General features: G+C 41.5%; 1 protein-coding gene across 17 annotated transcripts in view; it reads left to right on the top strand.

Moving 5' to 3' along the window:
* Nucleotides 1-26,052, top strand: part of cacna1aa (calcium channel, voltage-dependent, P/Q type, alpha 1A subunit, a) — an 88,197-nt gene that overhangs the window by 45,506 nt on the left and 16,639 nt on the right. For 11 of the 17 annotated variants that reach the window (XM_039824129.1, XM_039824126.1, XM_039824120.1 and 8 more), the window contains 18 exons: nucleotides 823-952; nucleotides 1,635-1,694; nucleotides 1,861-1,967; nucleotides 6,562-6,573; nucleotides 8,385-8,484; nucleotides 8,811-8,971; nucleotides 9,727-9,867; nucleotides 9,959-10,160; nucleotides 10,336-10,500; nucleotides 10,951-11,061; nucleotides 12,719-12,802; nucleotides 15,375-15,377; nucleotides 17,397-17,513; nucleotides 17,767-17,832; nucleotides 18,208-18,305; nucleotides 18,476-18,626; nucleotides 20,369-20,496; nucleotides 22,122-22,218. In XM_039824129.1, coding sequence (XP_039680063.1) covers nucleotides 823-952; nucleotides 1,635-1,694; nucleotides 1,861-1,967; nucleotides 6,562-6,573; nucleotides 8,385-8,484; nucleotides 8,811-8,971; nucleotides 9,727-9,867; nucleotides 9,959-10,160; nucleotides 10,336-10,500; nucleotides 10,951-11,061; nucleotides 12,719-12,802; nucleotides 15,375-15,377; nucleotides 17,397-17,513; nucleotides 17,767-17,832; nucleotides 18,208-18,305; nucleotides 18,476-18,626; nucleotides 20,369-20,496; nucleotides 22,122-22,218 — 1,933 coding nt within the window. The remainder of the gene's footprint in view (nucleotides 1-822; nucleotides 953-1,634; nucleotides 1,695-1,860; nucleotides 1,968-6,561; nucleotides 6,574-8,384; nucleotides 8,485-8,810; nucleotides 8,972-9,726; nucleotides 9,868-9,958; nucleotides 10,161-10,335; nucleotides 10,501-10,950; nucleotides 11,062-12,718; nucleotides 12,803-15,374; nucleotides 15,378-17,396; nucleotides 17,514-17,766; nucleotides 17,833-18,207; nucleotides 18,306-18,475; nucleotides 18,627-20,368; nucleotides 20,497-22,121; nucleotides 22,219-26,052) is intronic. The other 6 variants (XM_039824122.1, XM_039824119.1, XM_039824114.1 and 3 more) reach the window with 3 other exon arrangements.

The raw sequence follows: 26,052 nt of genomic DNA, 5'->3' as shown, positions 1-26,052 counted from the left end.
GTTAATGTCTGAAGTTCTACCATGGACTCTGTAACATTTTTTTGTGGAAAGAATGCCTTGGTTACCTTGTTTCAAGCCATTCTAGCGTGGTATAGAAAGCCTACAGGATGACTTGATTTCTGCCAGTTCTCATTAATATTCAACAAGCTAAGCTGTGTGAATCTGATTGGCTAACAGCTAGCCAATGAGAGCCTGGCTGTCAGAGTGCCTTACCCAGCCCAACTGGGCGAGCTAATGAATAGTAATGAGCTCAGGCAATATGATGTCAGACTGACCAGCTTTTCTAATTGGCCTGGTTTCTCTGCTTATTTATTTTCAGTGGCTAGAGCTGACAAAAGAGGTAGCAGTTCATTTTCACATTCACAACATAACACAAACACATATGGACCTCACATATTTCAAAAAATGCCAGTAAAAATGGTTTTGTATGGCAGGGCACCTTTAACTCTTCCTGCTACAGATTTCCCACCGTAGTCAGAAAACACAGGGGAGACACTTTGTTTCTCTCACTATGACTCTAGAGTCGCTACTCGCTCCGAAGCTAATCACCGTCACTCTCTCACTTCTCCCTCGCTCTACCACACACTCCCCACCACACACACACACACACACACACATGCCGGCTCGACACACACACCAGGGCACAAGTATGAACATCAGGCCACTTACGTAGGCTACGGCGAAAGCTCTGCGTGGAGCCTCCACAGAACCATAAAACAGCCTTTTAGAGTAAAAAGCAAATACATTATACTTACAAAGTAGGTCTAATGGTATGCATAGCACTAATGCAAGAGAAAACAAAATGTCTTTGTCTGCTCCTAGGTTTCGGCGGGCGTGTCACTACATCTGCACCCTGAGTTATTTTGAGATGACTATCCTGCTGGTCATTGCCATGAGCAGTATTGCCCTGGCTGCTGAAGACCCTGTCTGGCCCGAATCCCCTCGCAACAATGTAAGAAAGTCAACATAAACACTGTATATGTACTAATGCTTTTGTTGCATGAAATATTATGTGAATACAATACATATTGCTTTTGTTTTTACTTAATATGCTGGTTGTTTTTTTCTTTGTAGTGTCATGCCAGCCCTCTACATGTGTGGAGCTGCATCAATGAATAAATAAATGAATCATATAAAGTTTCACCCAAAACGAAAATAAAAATAAATAAATAAAAAAGTTAAATCTCCTACCATTATGTTGGTGGTCAGTAGAAAATGAAAAGGAATAGTTAGGTTTTCCCAGATTTTAAAATGTTACAAACATACCCAGAGGGAAACAACATACAGTAGGCTACAGCATGTTTATGCAAGTATAATAAACAGTTACAATATCATTTGAAAAGGACTGCTTCTGGATTGGATGTTAGACATAATCTCATTTCAATTTTGATTTGTAAAATTCTTAAAATGTACCAATAAAACAATATCAGATAATACAATATATGTATCATACTATTTTATCAGTTATCAATTATGTGTTAAGATAACATTTATAAAAATAAATCGCACTCCAATGTAAAATTATTGGCTTGAAATCTTAATTTGAAAATCATGATGCTGTGCATATCCACTCTGACACTCCTTTCCAGTAAATGGACACAGCAGCAAATCATTCCCTCTTTCTCTTTGTGCAGGTCCTACGCTATTTCGACTATGTCTTCACAGGAGTATTCACATTTGAGATGCTGATAAAGGTAAGGCAATGTCTGGAATCAACAATCAACAACTTCTTCCTGAATTATTAAGAACCCCAGCCCATTAATTAGGAAAAGACACTTTCCAATGCACACCAAGGCCAAATTGCACATCCATACCCAAGGGTTCACATCTCATAATCAGGTTCTTTTTTTCCTCCTTTAGATGGTGGATCTGGGCCTGGTCTTGCACCAGGGCTCTTATTTCCGGGACTTGTGGAACATCCTTGACTTTATAGTGGTTAGTGGTGCTCTGGTGGCCTTCGCCTTCACGTAAGTCTCTCTCCTGCCTCCCGCTGTCCTCCCCCCATCCTTCCTTGCTCCCCCTCTCCTGCCTATCTACTGCCTTACTGGCACCTTGGAGTACAGCCTCCCCTGTTCTTCTTTATTCACCCATGGCTCAATTCGGGCTCTCTCTTTCTTTCTCTGACTTCTGTTTATTCTTTCATACTTTCTCACATATTCACTATCTCTCTCTCTCTCTCTCTCTCTCTCTCTCTCTCTCTCTCTCTCTCTCTCTCTCTCTCTCTCTCTCTCTCTCAGCATTTCTATATTATCTTGTCACCTGTCCCCTCCTTCATGAAACCTTCTTTCTACCTATGCTTACAAATAGCCAATTCTCTACATTTGGCCATTTCTTCTGCCTTCTGTCTTTCTCATTCAACTTTGCTCTTATAGTCCTGCCATTTCTAAGCCCCTCCACCAACCCCTTATGTCCCACCATGTTAAAAAAAGAGTATCCCAGCATCCCCTTCCTATCCACCTCTTCTTCCCCCTGTGAGAGGTGAGGACCACCCTTTGCACCTGTAACCCTTTAGTGCCCAGGGCGTTCTAGACTTAAAGGGCCCATGCAGAGCCTGGCCAGGTCATGCTTGGCTGGCTCTCAAAAATCTCCACACCCATCTCCACGGAAATGCAGGTACTTTAAACCCTACTTAATCTGCATGACTGTGAGGATAACCTACAGTTACATTTGCGTAACTGGGTAAAGTTAGGGCGTAGTTTACAAGCACTGTACTGGGTACAAAGCATGAATTGTGATTTATTTTATTTTTTTAGGATTTGCTGCTATGCTTTTGTATCGATAGGGAGACGATTTTCTAGGCTGCAGTCAACATTAAATGTAATGCGATATTGCTGCAGTTTGAAGACCTTATAAGTTTGCAATGGTAATGCAGTAACCTCCGCCACTCACAGGTCATCTGCAGAAATATAAGGTTCTGCTTGATCCCTATTTTTTAAGAAAAAAACAACATCTGTGCATACATGCCCCACTGATGTTTTCTTTTTGTGGTTGTGTGTGGGTTACACCTGAGTGGGGAACAGGTGGGGGAGTTATGATAGTAGATGTGGTAGACACAAGAAGCATCCTCACATGGAGACCAAGATACTCTGGCCTTTGGATATTGCTTTTTCTATCTGAAAGGAGAAAAAGATTTACTAGCTGTGTTGATCCTGCCACGTTCACTGTGCAAGTAAGTGACCATTTGTAATTCCCTTAAATGTATGCATTAGTGATGCAGGGCTGAAACAGTAAATGTTCATTTTAATGGCTTCAGTAAATTATCATGGCTGTAAGTCCAGTCTTTCTGGGAACGTTAGACGTGTATGCTTGCTCCTTCGCCATTCATATTGTATGGCATCAAACCTTCTCTTGTGTTGGGTAGCTAAAGCTGATGGGCTTGGATGGGAGGGGGGGATTGCTCTATCCATTTAATTTCCCAGCAACTATATAATACATTGTATTACCTGTTGATGTTATTACTTGTACACCTGTGCGATCAAATGCATTTCAATACAATTCAATAAATCTTGTTTCTAAAGGCATTGTCAACAAATAGGCTTCACACAAATAGCATGTTTGCTGGACTGTTGTATTGGAATCTATTAGGTTTTACAGGTGAAACTTGTAAAAGTACAACTCAGTGTACAGTACAGCAGCACTGAAGAAAATGTTCTTGAGTAATAGATCTGACTTGGAAGAGAGTGAACAGGAATCCAATCACTGGGATGATAAATTACCACAGATTTCCTTAATTTGAGACACTTGAGACCATATGACTATTTTCTTTATTCCAACTATATTGGAAGTGAATTTAAAAAAAAAATCTTAGACTAACTTCCATAGACTCTGTCGATGAGGATGGTCTGCATCCATACATACACAAGGTCTCCATATCCATGTATATCAAAATGGAAATGGCTAAGTGACATAAATAATTGAATGCATGCTGCATAATGCATTTGATAAACTATATTTGGTTCCGCCCCAACTCTTGTTGTCTTTTAGACATTAGCTGCTAGGAAGTTTACCATGTGTAAACCAATTTAAACCCCTCACACTTTGCTTTTCCCTAGCATGATATCCTCTAACATGGTCTCTTCAGTGCTCCTAATTTTTTCATTGGTCTGGAGTTTGGTCCTGATCAACTCAGCTTTAAAATCACCTTAAAGCAACACTAGGTAACTTTTCCCGCTTCAGCCCCCGTACAGGTTGGAAGCGGAATTGTCCATTACACTACATTGTCCAGTTAATTCGAACTACAGATCCGCTACCCGATCTGGCAAACTTGCATAATGTAATGTAATGGACAATTCCACTTCCAACCTGTAGGGGGACCGAAGCGGGAAAAGTTACCTAGTGTTGCTTTAAATCTGTGGAAGCTGAACTGCAGAAAACCTTTAATTTGTTCATTATAGCCAAAGCTGGCCGTCCTTCTTATAATTATCTCCCCTTCTTCTTTTGCTCTTTGTCCATCCCTTTACCTCTTTCACTGTTCATAGCAACATCCGACATCTCTTCTACTTCTTCCTCCTCATCCTGCTGGCCTCAAACATGTTTACACAATAGAGTTATTTAAGGTCAACAAGGAATACGCATAAGAAAAGATCCCACAATAAAGTTGGGAAAATGTATCTTTTGACCTCATTCTAACCATGCTCATTACGGAGTTACTACGATTCTTAAAATTCACCGTTATATCTGCCCAGTAGGCATTTAGGGAAACAAACAATGGTGCTACTACACTGTAGTTTGTGGCGAGCAGTATCCATTAACTTGAAGGAAAAATCCACCATTACATAATTATAAATGTATACTTATCATTATTTTGTGAATCAATGCATTCACTGTATTTGTTAAGGAAGTCTTCAAAAGTACTGTTTTGTGGTTGGATTTCTTCTTATTTATGTCATGTCCTTGGCTGCATTGCACAATGATAAATTAAAATCATTGTCAATAGATGAACAAGTATCTATGCCACTTCTCTGGGCGAGTTGTCCATTGATGATCTTGTAGCATCAATGAAAAATGCCACCTGTGTTACTCTTAAGGGACCAATTCTGTGTCCTGTTTCAACATGGTCTCACGTTCTCTTGGTTTTGCAGCTTATCTGTTGGAATACAAAGTGCACACTTTGAATGAAGATTAGCATGTGCTTGAGGAGGACAACGCATTATTTAGAAAATACAAAGGAAATGTCAACAATTTGAACAACTACTACTCATTTGTCAATAGTACAATGGTGGTGATTGCAGGCCAGCATGGAGATGAGAAATTGCTTGTCCTTTAAGAAACATATGAACTTGGCAGGTGCTCCAGGGTTCTAGTGATGGGGCTCCATCTATAAGTCTTTCTCTCTGAATCTTTTGTGTGTTCACTAAATCTCTTCTCCCTAATTTCTAGTTGTGCATGTGGTACACATAAACCTGTCTGTGTTTCTCTTTTTATGTATATATCTGTGTGCTTCTGTCCTTAACTCTGTCATCTAACCTCTTTCTGTTACATATTTATATGTGGGTCTGTATTTCCTATGGACATGTTAACTATGTGCTAATAAATAGATGTCTGGTGCATACTGTATGTTATCGTAAAGACAAACTCACAACACAATCAATTAAGCCAGTTGAACCAATAAGGTCTGATTTAACTATGATAGGGGTTAACGACACTAATGGCTGATGGAGAGATCTGAACCAGTCAGACTCATACACATCCAGATAGTGCCTTAATTCAATTGGTGGAAATCAAACAGCACTCCAGAAAGGCTCAGCAGTCTCAATGGAGATGTTTATCGCTCCTTTAATCCAATTAGTCTGGTCTGAGGGCTGCTGGTGTCTTGGACCGCTTGTTCTGCTGTCCTGCATATTTCTGCAACCAGACTGAGCTTTATGCTCGGACAGGCTCCCGATGCTGAGACACTTGCCTGATAACTGACCTAGTTTGGTTAGCTTATAGGGATGCCTTGACATTTTGAGATACTTTTTCACCAGGCACGGTCTGTTCTAGTAGGCAGTATGTATGTGCTTAAAGTGTGGCCACCTTGTTGCATTTCTAGCAGTCCTCATTAATAATGATTTAATCTCTGATGTAGTATAACTCATGAGGTTTCATCTATGGTTTTGAAAGGAGGTGCTAATTTACAGATTTTAGTTGGGAGTTTATTGTTGACACAAGTCAAATAAGATAGATTCAGATGATTTGGGTGGAATTAGAATAATAACAATTAATCCAGTGGTATTTTCCAGCTGAATAATAATACTAGTAATAGTCACTCGGAGAAGCAGGATCTGGCCAGTAAACCCATTGCTAATAAAATCCGAGATGAAGGCAGTAGTTTGGTGCTGTGTTCTAGTCACACTTTGTGATAAAAAAAGCAGGAATTGTGTTCTCTTTTTCTCTCTTATCTTCTCTATTTCTTTCTTTCTTTCTTTCCTTCTTTCTGTCTCTCATATGGATGTTTTCCCCTTGAAATCCCTCCTTTCTCTGTGTCCCATTCTGTTTCTTTCTCCCACCCTTTGTCTTTTTGTCTCCCTCTCTCTTTGTCTCACTGTCTCTCACCCATCATCTTTCCGTTTGGACCAGCAGCAGCGGCGGCGGGTAAAGTTCTCTGTCTTTTTCCTCATTTTCTCCTTCTGCACTCTCAGGGCCTGTTCTTCTGATCTCACATCTCTTTCCTTTTCATCCATCACAGTTGACTTCTGTACTTGTCTGGTCTTCCCTTTTTTTCCATTGTTCACCATGGAACAACTCTGACCAAACTAAATCTCAAGTTAACTTGCATCAGGTCCTCAACTGAATCACACAGATTCCATTTAAAAAAAATACCATTAGTACAATAAAAGCACAAGGAAACTTTACTCAGGGAAAATACCAAAAAAATCCAATGCAGAACCTAGGAGTGGTTTACATACATGCACACACACACACACACACCCACACAAGCATTTACAGCACACACCCATACACATGTGTGCTCACTTGCACACACAAAGTCTACAGTCACACAACCACCAGCAGTCTACCATCTGGTAAAACAGCTGTAAGACACAAGCAGCTGTACACCCAGCTGCCTTCTCCCCTAAGGACTACTGTCAGTGACCTTTGACCTTAATCTCTTTACCCTGATCTTTGGACTGGATATGTGAAAAATTTAGGAAAATCTGGGCAGGGAGTTAAAGTACCATGAAGTTTTCCATAATGCTAGTTACCCAGTTATCTAAGTAAACAGATTGTGTTTTTTTTCTGTTTACAAAGTAGCTCTTTTTTAGCATCCGTTAACTCCTGTGTTGTATATTGTACTTAAGTACATAGTCAGATAACTGGCAGGATTACTTAAAGTACTTACATTTGTGTGTACCTTTTATGAAGAGTGTTTCGTGCAACTGAAACAAAAGTTCTTTTTCCTCACACATGTACCTAGAAAGCCCAAAGTGCTTAAGTGAAAGAGGTTTGGCTCAGCATTTCAAGAAATCAAGAAATGCTCGCAAAAATATCTTTGTCTTTGCCAAAATGGCCCACAAGACAAGATTCCATGCTGTTTGAACAATGCTGTGAAACCTGCTTATCCTAGTTGTAGTTTAGAGTTGATAGAAATGAACTGGTTGAGTCATCAAAAGAGAGAGTTTGGCTGTTTGCACCACTTTTATATACATTGCGACACTACCAAATTGTGACAAATGTTCAAAGTTTAAAGAGTTGTTTTTATCTTGTTTAACTATACAATGGGGAGCATTTGTAGGCTGTCATTAAGTTGACAGGAGGGCATTTCACTGTAAGTTACCACTCTAACAAGGCTTCCGTTAGTCAGCTGCTAACATGGCTCTCAAACTCTCTCTGTAAATGTCTCTGTGTAGAAAATAGTTCTCCATCACTCAAACTGCTGCTTAAAAGAAGAAATATTGCATCATGGAAAGCAAGGTTTCAATGCAGCATGAATATATTTCACCATTAGCTGGGCATGTGCAAGGCCAGGCTTTAGCCGTCTTTGTAAAGCATTGAAATACATTGCAAAGTGTTAAACAAGTGTAGCTACTAGTTAGCATTCAGACAGTAATGACACCAGTTGTTCCCATAGCATGATGTACTGTAGTTGTAAAATACCACCTAACTCTAGCATGTAGCTACATTGCTAACCTCACACTTAGAAATAAGCGTAACATGATAGCAATGCTGCATGTGTTGCTATGAATTTAACCCAGACGCAGTTACTCATTTTGAGTTAACTCGGACAGAAACACCATCAAGGAATGGCTGCACACTGCCATTTGGGAATCGAGAGGACTAAGCCTGTCGTACCCACCTGAACCTGCTGACTCTTTTTATTTGCGTGTGTGTGCGTGTGCGTGTGCCTGTGCGTGTGTGCTTTGGTGTGTGTTTGTGTGCTTTGGTGTGCGTGTGTACCCATACAGGGGGAGCAGTAAAGGAAAAGACATCAGCACTATCAAGTCTCTTAGGGTGCTGAGAGTGTTACGACCTCTGAAGACTATTAAACGTCTTCCCAAACTCAAGGTATGTTTACTTGACCTTGGATTAGAGTTACCATTACTTTTCTCATGGGGGACATCAATTGGCATTCATTATTGTTCATCATTATATAACGATCCACACTGAAAATAATATAAATAGCTACTGTATCTTAGACGTTTGTTTTTAAATTTACTACCAGATAGCAGCACAAACTGGGCCATAATGTACCATATTTTGCCCCTTAACCTTTTAATGCCATCTGATGCCTCAATTCAAGACTAAAACACACAAATAATTACAATCCAATGGGTTTCTTTCCTACGATAACCAACATGTATCCGTCTGTTGTTTTCTTTCTCCAACCTCAGGCTGTGTTTGACTGTGTGGTGAACTCTCTGAAGAATGTGCTCAACATCCTGATTGTCTACTTACTCTTCATGTTCATCTTTGCTGTGGTGGCTGTGCAGCTCTTCAAGGGACGCTTCTTTTACTGCACTGATGAATCCAAAGAGTTTGAGCGCGACTGCAGGTCAGGAAATACCCAACAGTATTTTAACCTGACTCTGCCAGATGGATTGCTTCGCATTTGCTCGGCATATACATTTGGGAACTTTGTGTTGGAGAACTTTTGGGAAGGGGCGAAAATACTGGTTAGGTGATTGGATAAACCATCTGTCTATCACCACCTATGTTGGTGATAGACGGGCCAAATCAACCAATCGGATCAAACTCTTGCCGAAACCAGCCAGGAGAAGAGCAAAAACATCTTTTCCTCCGAGAAAAGCCCCCAGTGCCGTTTTTTGCTCTTCTTTCAATGAAGGAATACTTTCTAATTCAGATAAAACTTGCATGATAGCTACGCTCATCTCATCCGTGGAAGCTGCCACGTTGTTTAGACTGAACAGTCGCTTCTCGTTGCGTCACACCTAAACCTGCCTCAAAACCAACGCTGATTGGTCGGTCGTTTGGCGAACGGCTCCAAATTTTCTCTATCTCAAGATGCCAGACTGATCTGCGAGTGGAAAACTGGAGCTCGCGAGATCAGGAAGGTCTCACGAGGCTAACTGTGTTTACCCTGAGCGGTGAAAATGTTCTGGTCACCTTCCTAATATTGAGTTGAGGCCCTTAGTGCATAATGCTTGCCTCTTGTGGTTTTAAAACACTTCTAATGTCTCTTTTTCTTCCAATACTACAGTATCTACTTAGGAACAGAAAAATATATCAGTTTGGAAGCAAACTCTCCCCTTAACGCATTGTGCTGACGATGTGATATGTGAATTTCAGGGGCGAATATCTGGTGTATGAACGTGATAACGAAGTGAAGGCGCAGAAGCGGGAGTGGAAGAAGTACGATTTCCACTACGACAACGTGGCTTGGGCCCTACTCACCCTCTTCACTGTGTCTACCGGAGAGGGGTGGCCGCAGTGAGTATACTTGAACATGCGCAGTCACATGCAGCACGCATGCTTTCTGACAGCCTTTAACCCTCCCCCGTTCCCTCCTCTTCCTCTGCAGGGTGCTGAAGCATTCAGTGGATGCGACTTATGAGAACCAGGGCCCGAGCCCGGGGTACCGGATGGAAATGTCCATCTTTTACGTGGTGTACTTCGTGGTCTTCCCCTTCTTCTTCGTCAACATCTTCGTGGCTCTCATCATCATCACCTTCCAAGAGCAAGGAGACAAGATGATGGAGGACTATAGTTTAGAAAAGAACGAGGTGAGGAAAAAGTGTGAAGGAAGATAGAGATAAAAGGATATTGGGAGGGGGACCTGAAGGCAGGAAGAGGGAGAGAACTGGGGTAGAGAAGAAGATGGAGGAAAAGAAGAAAGACAGGAAAACATTATACGGGGATGAAAACAAAACTTTGTTGTTGTTTTTTTTTGCTTTGCAGAGAGCCTGTATAGACTTTGCCATCAACGCCAGACCTCTGACACGCCACATGCCTAAGAACAAGCTGAGCTTTCAATACCGAATGTGGGAGTTTGTGGTGTCGCCGCCATTTGAGTATACTATCATGGCAATGATCGCGCTCAACACAATCGTACTGATGATGAAGGTAAACGTCTACATGCTACAAACATGAAAACAGTAATGCACACATTGACATAAACACACCAACGAAATAACATTACCTACTACTGAGTATCTGAATTTAACGTCTCTCTCTCTCTCTCTCTCTCTCTCGTTGTACCTTTATCTCTTGCTGTCTCCACCTCAGTTACAAAACATAAACACTAGGCTGGACTTACTCAGATGTTGCTGTGTACACTATTTCCTGTGATAAAAACCTTTTAATGAATATGTCTGACTCTCCACTGGGTGAGCTGAACTGTGTGTCCGTTTATATGTCTTTATACTCGCCCTCCTTTCTGTCCCTGGCGGTGTGTGTGTGTGTGTGTTTTTGTGTGTGTGTGTGTGTGTGTGTGTGTGGCAATCCATCCTCGTGTATTTGTACACTGGTTTGTTGGTATGAATGTGTGTGCTGTCTGTGTGTGTTTGTTTATAGTATGACGGAGCTTCTGAAACCTATGAAGCTGTGTTAGTCAACCTGAACATAGTGTTTACCTCCCTCTTCTCCATGGAGTGTGTACTCAAGATCATCGCCTTTGGAGTACTGGTGAGTGTATATATGTGTGTGTGTGTGTGTGGTGAGGATATACTGCTTTACTGTATCTTTGTAGAAAGTGCTGAAAATCTGTCACTGTGTCCACATTATTTTATTTAGGAAAAAATGAGTGCTTGGCCAGTGACAACTGATGACAGCGACCCGTAAAATTCACTTTACCTTGACTGAATTTCACTCTTGCCTTATAGCTCAGGAAATCTGTTCTATGTTGTGTTTTGGGGTAATAATAAAAGTCTTAAGAGAAACTACTTAAAGTTAATCAAAGCAATTTATAGTGAGAACAGTAAGACTCAATATGCCTGCAAGCCTGATAACCAAAACAATGGGCTAAAAGATGTAGAAAACATTGGATTTAGCTAATTAAATGACACTGTTTCATGTCGTGGAGGCTGCCCCGTCTATTATTTAGTTACGTTAGGACACACTGTCTGCCGTTTATTACTGTTTACATATTTAAGGAGAAACTGTGGGGAAATAATGAGCTATTCAAGGTAAAAAGCAAAGATGCAAAGAGATAGGAAACTGCCAGAAGTCAGCGGTAAAGTGTGCAGTCATCGGAGATGCAGAGGAATGGGAGGGAGGGAGGTAGATGCGGAAAAAAATGGATAGAAGAGATAGTTTAAGGATGAATGTTGGGAGGAGATATAGGACAGAGGGGGAACGGTAATACAGTAATTAAAAGAGCGAGAGTGAATGACAGATAGGCGGGAAAAAAAGAAGCAAAGATTACATAGAGGGTGGAGATTAAGCAGGATAGGATTTGGATCTGGGAGAGTGCGTTGTGTAGTGTAGTGTAGTGTAGTGTAGTGTAGTTGTCAAGGTGGTTTATTTTAATAGTTGCCTCCGTTGCTCTCTCTATGGCCCTCCACTTGTCTAATGCACAGTTTGGCTGCAGGCAATATGTAGGAGAGCAAAAGAAGCAGACCTCGCTTATCAGTGTTTGTTCCTCACTATCGCTCTTTCTCTTTGAGTCTCTGTACTTATAAAGCGAAAAGTTAAAAATCTATAATTATGTAGGTATATCTGTGGATAAATGTGTATGGATTGATTACACATTGGAGAGGGACGTGATGCTCTTTTTTCTAAAAGTTTTTTGAAGCTAAAAGGAATTCAGTATGGTTTGGTTTATGATGTACTGTACAGGCATATTACAGTATGTGATGTTTGATGGCTGGTGTTCTGATGCAGTACAAGTTGTCCCTGGCTTGTCTGCTGGCATCCATCCATCACTGCGTGTCCATTTGTCTTATCTGATTTATTTTCTTGTTCCTGTCTGACACTGACATGCCTTCTTTTTTTCTTTCTGACTTTTTTGTCCTTTCTCTCATTGTCTCACCCTTTATCGCTCTTTCTGCATCTTTTTCGTTTTAATATTACTTTAATCCTTCTTCTACTTCTACCATATCATTTTCCTTGTTATTTCAATGTGATCTGGCTATGCTCCATCTCCTTGCACCCATTTCTCTGTCAATATTTGACCTCTCTTTTCCCATCTATTCCTTCCCCATCCATGTTCTTCTACATTTTACTGTCTCACTCTCTTCACATGTCACCTCATCACCCTCTCGCCTTCCCTATTTCTACCTCATTCTCCCTCTTTCTCTTCTGTCTTCTCTTCTTTCATCTCTCTCTTTTGTCCTGTTCACAGAATTATTTCAAAGATGCCTGGAATATTTTTGACTGTGTGACAGTTCTGGGCAGCATTACTGACATCCTGGTTACAGAGCTTGGGGTAAGGATCTGATTCATTCTCTGTGTAGTTTGCGTATGTTTGAGAGATCTGTACTGAAGAGTCAAAACTGTAAACAGACGGACATGATATTGTATTAGCAATGTTTGTTGAGTGTATGTTTGTTGAGCTGGTATGACTATTTGTTAGGTGAGCTTCCGCATGTGTCTATGGGCCTATACATCTGTCACTTTGTCTAAAACACATTCAGTAGACACGACAAGGAGTTAGGGAAGACCATGAGTTAGAGGCCACTGTTGAGTCTTGCATTGCTCAGTCATGCATGAACATCTCTTGAAAGTCTTATATAATTGTCCCAGTTGGTGGGATGAGAAGAGACCAGACTCCAGCTAGCCAGCACTGAGCCACTGACAGCCAGGCAGAAAACATGCTGAGGCTGTGTAGCGAGCCAGTGCACAGCTTCTGCAATTATCAGATTGCATCTCAGGTTGGCCGATAGAGGCTACAGCTACAGTCTTACAGGTCCATCATAGGCCATCTGACCGTGCATAAACAATAAAAACATTTGTCTAGAAAAGAAATATCATAGGTAAGAGTGAGTGGCCAGAATAAGTCGATTAGTGTTAGTAACATTATTGCTACACAGTGCACTAAATTGCTTTGAGCCAGTGATGGTAAGATGGCCAAGTAGTTTGGTTAACTTTCTCGCAATATCATGATATCTGCACATTATCTGGCTTGGTAAGATATATTATTATAAGGGCTGTCAATTGATTAAGATATTTAATTGTGATTAATCACATGATTGTCCATAGTTAACTCGTGATTAATTCCAAATTAATCGCACATTTTTTATCTGTTCAAAATACGCTACCATGTCGTTGACTACCGGGCCTGTTTGTAACTGCTAGGCTACATTTATCAGATAGTATGTGACTCTCCTGCTATTATTACAGACATGTGGACTAACCACATGTGCATGGACTCACATCGATGCGCTGCTGAGAGTGAGTAGGGGAAACACTGGAATGGATATTTGGCATTATCTTAAACAAACGGGAAATGCTGATGTATGAAACTGCCAATTAGATTAATTTACTTATTAATCAATGGTGCCGGAATGCCCTTCCAGATCTTTCCGGACCACTTTAACCTGTGGTTACTGCTGCATCGCTTCCTGATTTCCCAAACTACGGAACGGCCCGAGGCCCAAATCACAGAATGCGCGTGCAAGTTATTTGCGTGTCAAACAAATAAGTACGATTAAAAGGAATTTGCGTTAACTTGTTATTATCTCGTTAATTTTGACAGCCCTATTTTTATGTAACATAGTGACACCCATCATCACTTTAAAACCACACTAGTTTATTTAAGAGTTTAAAGTTAACGATAACACTCAGTTGTTTCAGCTTTCCCAATATTAGTCCTCCAATATGGCTGCTGAAAGCCATAAACACAAACAAGGTAGTAAATGGCCACAAACGGTTGAAATGTGTGCTAGTTTGTATGTGAAAGTGCATATATCTGGAGAGTGTCATTTAAAAAAAAAAAAGATTCTGAAGGTGTGTTCAGACAGAACACGAGGGGAGTTTTATTGTAAACAATAAAAGCGGTGTACTTGCAAACAAAGTCAATGTGAGGATGTTAATGGTCACATTACACTTCCATCCTACGAATATCCGCTCCGTTTTCCCATTTGCTTCTTTGGAAGCCCGTACGAATTTGCCCAGGGTGGTGCAAACTGAGGCGAAGAGGCATCCGTGCGAGTTGAAAATATTTCAAATGGAGCAAAATAAAATTCACACTTATTCTAGGGCCAAATAAATCTACTTCATATATGTACAAAGATGAGACGAAAAATAAGAGACACACACATACTTGTTTGTTAGCTTAGAGCTAACTCCAGATCAATAGGTCAGTGGCCGGTTCGAAGCAAATAACCCGTGAGAATAACGCGAGATGAAACATTTGCTTTGTGTTCTGTCTAAACACACAAAGTCAAATTTGTACAGTATTTGCTAGACTATATCCAAGAGCTGCACAGCCATTATCAAGCTCTGTGATATAGACCAGTTCTGTCTGAGGAAGGGGATACCAATGATTCAAGCCCTCGCAAGGCTTAAATTGATGCTCCGGCCAGATTCTAGTAAATATTTATCTGACTGGTTGGTCTTTACTGTATATTGGTATACAGTCATGGTTTATTTATTTAGAATCTATAATATATTTCTATATTTCTCCTACAATCCCCCGCTGTCTTGATCCTTGGTATCCCTGCTATATGAATGTACAACATCTGCAGACCAAAACCTGCTCCTGTGTTAACTTGTCTCTGTAATGACTGTTGATTTTTTTCTTGTTTTTATCTTTTTACATGCTTTCTTTAAATCATCCACAAACTTAACGACGATCTACTGTAATCTACTTCGCCCCACCCCCTTCTCCCCCCAACACCTACTACTTCCTGCGATTCCATCCAATCAAAATGCACTATGAATCCTCTGTGTCCACCCATGACAACCGGCTTGGTCAATCTCTCTGGTTGTTCCTCGAACCAACCAAAAATCCAAAAATTTGCTGCTATAAACCATATGTCTGCAACATCCACATGTAGATGGTTTGTAATTTTTTGGAGATCTTATTTTACTGCATCTGTTTTAACTGCACCCCAGCCAGTGTAATAGCTGTGAAATGTGCATGTTTTGCTCGACCCCCCTACCGCACAGAACCCTCAACTCTGAGTGAGCTCTAAATTTGTAGAAATTTAATTTATTATAACCTCTCTACCAGTCACTGTGTAAATTCATATATTTTATTCAGTCGTAAATCCTACCCACACTGTACATCCTTTACTGAGAACTAGTGTCCAGTTTGTAAAGGATTGGACTGTATAAACTGGAATAGATTCCTAGATCTATCCATTGAGATTAGCTGTTCCTTTGTATGCGCATACATAGACACATACAGATCCACACATACGACAGTGACTGGGAGAGTGTTTCCAGTAACGACAGAGTGAATCCAAAGCTTTGCCCGTGGCAGAGAGAACAAGTGATGCATGCAGCCCTTTGCATGTCTCTGGCAGGAACCCTTTATTTTCACAACACACATACAGTCACTCATACTAACTCAGAGCAATGTAATACATGCTGTATTGTAGATGGAACCTGCATGTGCCTGCGGCCAGTCCCTTTTGAGCACTTCAAGTCACCTGAATTGTAGCCTGGCTCCGCCCTCCTAAGTACTTGCGCTCAATTTTCATTTCCCTTCAGTACTACGTCTGGGTTTGCGGTATATTCTTGGGTTTTCTCCAGCAAGATTTTTGGCGGACCAATCAGCGAACAGAGGGAGTGGCAGAGAACGATGACGTTGAGGCCGTGCGCTAGTTTGAGTTGTAGTTCCGTAATGGCGGCGAAAAAAGATGCGAGCGGTGGCCATGATGTCGTTGCCCTCCTCCCCACAGGATTTGGGAAAAGTTTGAGTTTCCAGCTCACTCCGTTTAGTGGTGAAGGAGTGGCTAAGGTGCACGCTAAGCCGACGTCACGACCAAACGTTAGCGGTTGGTTATGGCAGATCCAGAGTGGCTCTGGGCAGATCCAGTAGTTTTAAACTTCAACAGAGTACCTTCAAGGAAGTTAACACTAAGACTCTCTGTACAAATGAAATGTGTGAGAGTCTGGTAGGACCAGGCTACCTGAATTGGTCATCTTTTGTTCTTTACTGTGATACATGGTCAAAGAACTCTGTATCAGAGATTTGACATAAATTGATGGTAAGGTTTTGTTATTTAAAAACAATAAAACTCAAGTTCAGAAAATCAAGTTTAATTGCCACATATAAACTCAGTTGGTAAGGCACACAATCATACTGGTGCGACTGAAAATATATGAACTTAAAGGAATTCACTTAAGATAGAATGGCCTTAGTTGGTCATTTAACCGCCCTCTTGCTCTTATTTGTCTTTGACATCACCACATAATGTCACAGGACTTTGGCAGCCAATCCTATTGGATGGTACATCGGCTGCCGTTAGCTTCACCGGTTTGCCTTGTGTTAGTGTACATCTGCATGATGTGGGCTTGCTTCATTTTAATATATTGCATATTTTGCCTTGAGAGAATTAGTGCATTTGGTTGTCTTACCAAGGAAACGTCCTGACGTCCCTGCACTTTTAACTACTCACCATTCTTTCCACAATTACTACATAGTAACCCAATTGGATGAAACTGGTTAGATTTGGATGATTACCTTTCCCCTGTGTTGTTTTGTTTGGTTTTGTCTAACTTTGTCTAACTTGGATATGAAAAGCTTGTTGGAGCCTTGCTGATTTGACTTTGGTTTGCTTTGACTTGTTTGGCTCCTGATTCTCTGATTTGAGTTTGAATCTCCCTCAGTTTGGGTTTGACTGTTTTTCCTCTCATTTTTTTCATGTTTTGGTTGTCTAAGGAAAATAGTTTGCACACTTTGCACTACAACTAACTACTCTTTCCCTTTACTCCAACCCCAAATCTTTCTATCCTCCTTTCACCCTCTTTCACCTTTCTCTATTGTTTCCTTTCCTAAATTCAACTCTACACCTCTCCTCTCCCTGTCTCTTTTTCTCTTTCTCTGTGATTATATTGTGGCTGTACTGTAGAATAATTTCATCAACCTAAGTTTCCTGAGGCTGTTCAGGGCAGCTCGTCTCATCAAGCTGCTGAGGCAGGGAGAAACCATCCGCATCTTGCTCTGGACCTTCGTTCAGTCCTTCAAGGTTGACACCCAATTAGACAGCATAACACACACACACACACACACACACACACACACACACACACACACACACACACACACACACACACAAACACAAATCACATGCATTCACATTTGTACATTTTAAAGAAATACACATATCCAATATTGTGTTTATATACATAGACAATGCCCAGGTGCAGTCTCATATACCATGCACAGTGCACTCATATGTATCAAACTTAATACCAAGCGATTAATGTGTCTTTCCTCAGGCACTGCCTTATGTCTGCCTTCTTATTGCCATGCTGTTCTTCATTTACGCCATCATTGGGATGCAGGTGAGTGAGAGCCTCCACCCAAAACTTGCTGTAATGCTTTTGGGATACATTAAATATATATATATATTGTAGGATAATGATGATGAGGAGGAGGAGGAGGAGGAGGAGGAGGAGGAGGAGGAGGATGGAGGAGGACGGAGGAGGGAGGAGGAGGAGGAGGAGGATGAAGGGAAGGAGAATGAGGACGATTATAATGGTCATAATGATTTGGTGCATAACGAGAGGAGGAGGATTATGGAAGTGGCATTTGTGCAGTAAAGGTTTTAGAGTGTTCAAATCATAGGCCCTGTTTTAATGGCAAAGAAAGCCCGAAAGGTCATTGATGAACGGCTATAGTCTGGTGTCCAGTGTTAACAGTATGATTGCGTTCAACAGCTGTTTGGGAATATCGCTATTGAAGAAGAAGGAGAGAGCGCCATCAACCAGCACAACAACTTCAGGACCTTCGTACAGGCTCTCATGCTGCTCTTCAGGTGCGTGCGTGTGTGTCTGTGTGTGTGTGTGTGTGCGTGTGTGTCTGTGTGTGTGTGTGTGTGTGTGTGTGTGTGTGTTATTTATAGGACTATTGACTAACCACCTGAAAACTGGCATGCATTAAACTCCAAGTCCTTCATAAATCAAGAAAGTTTTTTGTGTGTTTTAGGAGTGCAACGGGAGAGGCGTGGCACGAGATCATGCTGTCGTGTCTGGGGAGCAAGGAGTGTGACCCCCTGGCAGGGAATCCAGAACCAGAGTGTGGCAGCCAGTTTGCTTACCTGTACTTTGTCTCCTTCATCTTCTTCTGTTCATTCTTGGTGAGTACACACTAGGGGTGTCACACACAAATTTACGATTCGATTCGACTAACTGCCATATTTTATTCGGAATGTACCAAACAAAGGCCATATGGTCAAATAAAAATAACTTACTTCACCAGTCAATTTGAAATAAATTAAAACACAATTTTAAACAAAAACTAAAAGAAGATCCACTAGAAGGCAGAACGGTAATTTACAACACTAGCTTGACTTTCCTCATCTGCACGAAGCCACCAGATTCTGATGTAAATACGTCCTGCCGTATTTGTCATGTTGCCTGAGGTGGCGTATGGTACATGCATGTAGCATAGCCTACAAACTGTAAGTTTTCTGTCAACAACGCATTCGCTGTTTATATATATATACATTACTCACGTTAAAGCAAAATGTTGCCACACCGGTGACTTCAGGGAAGCAGGAGGGTTTTCCAAATCTGTTGTTTCTCCGTCATTTCCGACAGTGGTCATGGTGTTTTATTTTTGTTTTTTTTAACTTTGTTTATTGGGTTTTGCATGAACATACAATTGTCATCAGGGCATTTATCAAAAATATGCTGTCTACTTTTGAAGTGTTTTTTTTCCCCTCGGATCTGTGCTACTGGGCGGGGGTGGAGAGAAAAAAAGATACTGGAGAATCGCCGGTCGTGCTTTTGATTTTCGACCTTCGATCAATTTTCGATTTAGAATTAAAATCGTGACACCCACGGTACATACTACATAATCCAACACAAGCATCTGCACCCTGTTGCTATTTTATGATCTAGTACCATTCAAAAAGAATAAAATGTATCAATTATGGATCATATGCCCATGGATAAGATTTTATAGAAAGATATATACAGTGAAGTCCTGCATGAAAATATTGTGTTTTCCGAGAAAACTCTGTATTTCGTATCCCAGGAGTCCAGATGGGAAAGTCCCACTCTCATTTTGTCTTTAAAGCTGAACAAAGAACTGACCGGATATGCCCTTCTTCAGTGTCTCAGGTTGTTCTGCAGCTCTTTGTTGCAGCTTGGAAAGGAAATCAGTAATTCACCAATGGACAGGCAACAACATGTTTCTAGGGCGGTTTTAGCAACATCATTTATTATTGATTATTAAACTGATGATTTTGTTAAAGGTCTAATGTGCAGGAATTTCTTCCATCTAACGTTGAGATCATATATCGCAGTCAACTCTCTCGCGCCACGCAGTTCAAAGTACGTATTACAGCTACGGTAGCCTTCCCGCTTCAAAAAGCCGGTCTCTTGCTCTTTTCAACATCCTTTTTCTTTTTCTGGGCGAAGAAGAAGAAGACTCCTGTTCCTGAAATTTGGATTTTGAATACGTGTGGTCCTCCATGTTTCCTTCTTCAAACTCGCCGGGGCCGGGAAGCTACGATACCCATTAGCAGCATTAGCAGCACCTGTGAGTTTATCATGTGACAGCGAAAACGCGAAAGGCGGAGCAGTATGTCTAGTATGTCCCTTACTGGCTCATGTATTTCAAGATGGGGCATGAATATGGAGCGTCTACCCCAGTTCATGCGATTGCAAATATAAAATTTCAAGCCAAAAGGAATACTTGGAATTGATGGTGGTGGTAAATATTCAAGAAAAAGGACAAGTTTGTGAACGGGCAACACAGATTTTGATAATGAACAACTAAACACGTTACACACTGGAACTTTTAAATCAGTTTTCAGTGGCTCTATTTGTCGGATCACAGGTTTAACTTTTCTACTTGTGTGTTTATGTGTAGATGCTGAATCTGTTTGTAGCCGTCATCATGGACAACTTTGAGTACCTGACGAGAGATTCATCCATACTGGGACCTCACCACCTGGATGAGTATGTCAGGATATGGGCCGAGTATGATCCTGCTGCCTGGTGAGTGGTAACGTGCATACATGCGTACACATAACATACACACAACAGTAATTTGGCAGGCCCTGACACTGACATGATACACCTTTTATGATTACTTAATAACGAAGTGAAAACAAAAGTGATATTCAAAAATGTATCACATTTCAGTTTGTGTATGCACCAGTAGTCCACATAAATCCACCAAGACATTTCTTAAGACCTGTATATTTATTGTGCTTGTTTTAATGCTCACACACAGAGCCAGGCCCAAGCAATGAAATTGTTAACTTCTCAACAGTGCTGTGAAAAAAATTAATAATTTCAAACTGTGTACAACAGCGGCATTTCAAATGATCTGGAAATAGACAAAAAATGAACAAAGCACGAGTGTCAACTGGTTACTAGAACAGAATTTCCTAGCGAAAGGTCTGCAAGGGGGCTGTAACGGATCTGAGCATAACCTCATCTGGCATCTGGTTATCTCTCTAACACCGTACAACCCCTCCCTCCTCCTCCTCCTCCTCTTCCTCCTCTTTTCTGTAAAGTGTCCTGAAATATCTCCGACCCCTTTCCCAAACCGTTTCCCTCTTCTGGAATCTGCATACTGCTAAAAAAAACTTAAAGTGGCAACGTCTGCACTCCAAACAAAGCTCCCTTGTCCAACTCTGTAGTCTGAGTGTCTACTGTAGACATGCTACGTTTCATGGTATCTGTATTCCAGTGCCTGTGTGTTGCCCTCATGCTGTCCTGTAGACTACACTGCTCTAAACAGGGAAAGTGTGAAAGGAAGGAGAAATAAGAAAACGGAAGGCATAATCAAATTTACAGGAGAGATGAATAAAGGATTACAATGAGGATGAAAACAGTGTTCGGAAAAAACGAAGGAGTGAGATTTAAATAGTAATTGCAGGTTATCAAAGGCTAAACTTCATGGTTTGTATGCCTTAGAAATCAACAGACAAATTTTTGAAATGTATAAAATGTGTTTTTACAACATGCCACAAAGATAACCAGATATCTTTGTTGCATATTGTGACAATGTTCCATTCCTTGTAACTAACATGCTAATTTTAACCCAACCTTACTTAATATGACACGGACACCGCTGCACAGGAATCGGAAGACAGGGAACAAAGAAACTTGGCTGACATTGAACACATATTTAAGAGGGAGGGGATCTGCACACCACAAGCAGCTATTAAGCATTTAGCTGTTTTCCAAGCACATGCTTCAATACTTCTGTTTACAATTTCTTACTGTAATTACATTGTGCACACATCCAGTTGGGGGTTGGACTGGAGAGAGGAAGGAAAGGGATGTCAAACTAAGGATGAGGAGTGAGAGAAAAATAAAACAACAGAATAAAGGATTTTGGGAACTGTATTGGCAGTGCTAAGGACCACATTTAACAATGCGTGGCATGCAGTGAAGTTTGTAGAGTGTGTGTAGAGTTTGCATAGGTGCATTCAGGTGCAGATGTGTCTACAGGGTCTGTTATTTACAACATGTTGTAAAGTATTTCCAGATACTGTGTACTTGTCAATCTTGTGCTCTTCCTCCCATTGTTCTCTCTTCTTTCTGGATGTGTGTGTGTGTGTGTTTTTCCTGTATGCGTGTTTCTTAACTACCCTGTATTCTTCTTGCAGCGGTCGCATTCATTATAAGGACATGTACAGTTTATTACGAGTTATCGACCCGCCTCTCGGCTTAGGCAAGAAATGCCCCCATAGGGTGGCCTGCAAGGTTTGACTTCCATTCAAACAAAATCTCTCAACCACACATGCTAGCCACAGCATCCAGGAATGGAGTGAATGCCGCTTTTATTTATTTTCTTCTTTTTCATTTCAATTTTACAACTTATTTTCCACCATTATCTACTTGCATTCTGAACTGCTGAGAGAATGTGCGGGACAATGCAGACACCCAGAGAAGCATGTGAAATGAAAAAAAAAAAAAAACACACACACACACATTAAGACATTTTTGCACATTGTAAGATTAATCTTTTTTTTTTTATATATATATATATTATTCTTTTCTGAATATTCTTTTCTTTTGCTTGGAGCCATGGCTATAATGTAGCAAGCTACGGTTTCTCACTGTAGTGTTGCATTGTTCTTGGTTTTTTGGGGGTTGGGGGAAAGACAGAAACTGCATTGACACCCCTTCCTCCTCCTCTTCCTCCTCCTCCCCTCTCTCCTCATCCGAGCAGCAGCAGCAGCTTGGTGCCTTGGTGCCTGCTGTCAAGCTCTGCCCTGCTCGTCTGTGCAATCGCACACACACACACACGCACACACACACACACACACACACACACACACACACACACACACACACACACACACACACACACACACACACACACACAAACACATATGCCTTTGTCCTGCTTACACAGAATTGTCTTCTGATACTACAAGAGAACATTTACTTCTCAAATTCCAATCCTCCTGTTGTCTCCCTTCCCTCTGTCATTTACTCCCTCTCTTTTTTGACATGACAAACTGTTAGAGAGTACTTAAGATCACAGAAAAGCCACACGGCCACAGTCTTTCCAAATCAGCCCAATAACCTTGTCTTTCTGTTGTTTTGTTCTTTTACATTGTTTTGGTCTTTCTCTCTCTTCCTCCCCTTTTCTCTCTCAATCTCTGACACTGTGATTCTCTTTTCTCTTTTCAACTCTATCCTCTAATCAATCGTCTCCTCAATCTCTCTCTCACTGCATCTTTTTTTTTTCTCCCACTTCCTTCCTCCATCTCTCCCTTTTTTGTGCTTTTGTTAACGGGGTGATGGCTGATGATGCAGTGGCAGGATCAGTTGCAGGGAAATGTATGACATGCTGAGGCACATGTGTCCTCCACTAGGCCTCGGGAAGAGGTGTCCAGCACGGGTGGCCTACAAGGTCAGAAAGGACCCCATCATCACCCTAATCTCCTATGGGTGTCGTTTTTTTTTTTGTTTTTTTTTGGGGGAGGTGGGGTTCCAAGAGGGAGGGGCCAGGGATTTAAGCGCTCAACGTGGTGTAAACTTTAGTGTCATTGTTTCTTTAGTTCTGTTATTGTTTCTTTTCGTGGAAAGTGGGGGTGGGCTGGTCCGTGTTGTGGCGTTGTGTGGTGGTGTGGGATGGGTGGGTGGGGGTAGCAAGACAATTAGGGTGTATGGTTAGGCAGGGGTGGGTATCCACGGGAGGGGACGAAAAGAGGGACCTTCTCAGCTCGTTTGCACCGTGTACGATAGACACACAAGCTCACGTACACAAACATGCAAAAGCCATGCACATAATAATCAATAGTGTCATATTGTTCTTCAAGTAAAGTGATGGTAGTAAGTGTATACATGAATGTAATTATTCAAACATCTAAGTACAAAAACATTAAAGATATTAATTAATTAGACCAACATTTCACACATGTAGACACACGCACTCTTACACAGAAGCATGCGTGTGCAGCAGGGCTTGGAAGGTCCGCTAGACTTACGTCCTCTGACTCGTTCCGTCCTGTGGATGGGGCAGACACACACACATGCACACAAACACCGACTTAAGTCATATCAACCTACACACAGATATCTGTTATTTCCAATGGTAGAGAGAGCAGAAGGGCTTGTCTCAGTGATGTGTTTCCCTCAGAGAGCCTTTGGTTGCCATACAGAAGAAGTTCTTTTTCTGTCACCCTTCATGTAGCAGCTCCAAGCCCCCGAGCAGCCTTTTCTATCTGCAAGTCCAATCTTCTCTTTGTCCTTTGGTTCTGTCGTCAATGCAGTTCTATTCTGTTTCCAGCCCCCCCCCCGCGCCCTCATCTCTGCATAATGCTCCCATCCCCACACATATACACTCCCTCACCTGCCTTTTGCATGGCCGATAATCACCACCACCACCAACCCCATGCACAGACCCCTGTCTGTCATATAGTTAGCACAGACACAATTAATCGTACACAAACTGTTATCAGAATAGAAATATACAGAATGATAACAACAAATTTACCTTTATGTTACCACATGTTCCTTTAACACGTCTTGTGATCAACATGACAGTCTCATGACGCATCATTGGCAGATCACTGTGAGCCTCAGGGGGCAGCCGGCCAAACAGCCTGTAGGCACAGGAGATCACTCCATCGCTAACCATTGCTTGATCCAACTCCTTTCTCTTTATCCAGCAGACCTGGGGCAAATAGTACTGACATTTTATAATATATCCATGTGGATGGGACTTAAATACAAGTACAATTTATAATGTAAGAGGTTGCCATTCAAGGAACGGTATACCAAACTTATTTTCTTAGGCTACTTTATATTTACAGTCTAAGATTATTGTCCTAAAAAAAAATCTCCATCTATGACCTCCACTTGATTACACAAAAAACCAGTTGTTACCTGTGTGGACTAAAATGTGTTATTTGACCAGACTGATCTCATGAAGTTGCGTAGGTATGACATCGTATGCCATTGTTGGCGTGTTATCAAGACGCATGCTCGCTTTTTAGTGTGTTTATCGATGACGTTTGGCCTCCATTGACTTACATTACCTTGCGATTGCGTGTGAATTGACGCTGTAGCGAGTAGTATGAAAGGGCGAAAATCCACGGAGGCTGGTCGGGGTGAGGATGGGTAAAACACAGGACTTTCACCCACGAGAACGGGGATCGTGTCCCGCGTGTGATGTTTTCCTACGTGTCCCTTGTGTGATGTTTCCTTTCCACGTTTGTTCTTTTCCCAACCCCCCCCCCTTTTTTTTTTTCCCCACCCCCCCCCCCTTCTTCTTTTCTTTCCCCCCCCCCCCCTCTTTTCTTTTTCCCCCCCCCCCCCCTCTTCCTTTCCTTCCCCCCCCCCCTTTCTTTTTTCCTCCCTCCCTTCTTTTTTTTCCTCCCCCCCCCTTTTTTTTTTTTACCCAACCGGTTCTTCTTTTCCTAAACCCAACCCTGTTCTTCTTTTCCTAAACCCAACCCCATTCTTCTTTTCCTAAACCCAACCCCGTTCTTCTTTTCCTAAACCCAACCCCGTTCTTCTTTTCCTAAACCCAACCGGTTCTTCTTTTCCTAAACCCGCCTGTGACGTTTCATCAACCCAACCGTAGCCTCGCGATAACACGTAGCCTCGCGATAACACGCCACGTGGCTTTAGAAAGTGGTGTGTATGTTTACACTGTGACCTTGCAGACTGCCGTCCGCTGTATACAGCGTAGACATACACGCGGATAGCTCAAAATGGGTACAAATAACATGCCACTTGGCTTTAGGAAAGTGGTGTGTATGTTTACGCGAAGTCATGATTCATCACGTTACATTTGACCCAGGTTTTTGCACCTATAGCTCTGCCTCTTTCTCGTGTTTTTATTTTTAATCCCAACCTTACATTCAATGCTCTCTTTCTCTCCTTTTCCTATTCAACATTTTTCCTAAAAGCCTCCTTCCTGAACTAAAAGTTGGACCCTCAATCCCCCTACCCATCAACCTAACATGCCCTTTAATAATTACTTCTGGAAGACTTCCAGAAGCCATCTGTGTTTATGCCGTACCTCCCTTACCACTTTCCCTAAGCACCTTGCCAATGACAGAAATCCAAACCTTACCT

The sequence above is a fragment of the Perca fluviatilis genome, chromosome 15 (assembly GCF_010015445.1).
Source record: "Perca fluviatilis chromosome 15, GENO_Pfluv_1.0, whole genome shotgun sequence".
NCBI lineage: Eukaryota > Metazoa > Chordata > Actinopteri > Perciformes > Percidae > Perca > Perca fluviatilis.
Note: the sequence above shows the minus strand (reverse complement) of the source record. Positions and strands in the feature narration are given on the sequence as shown.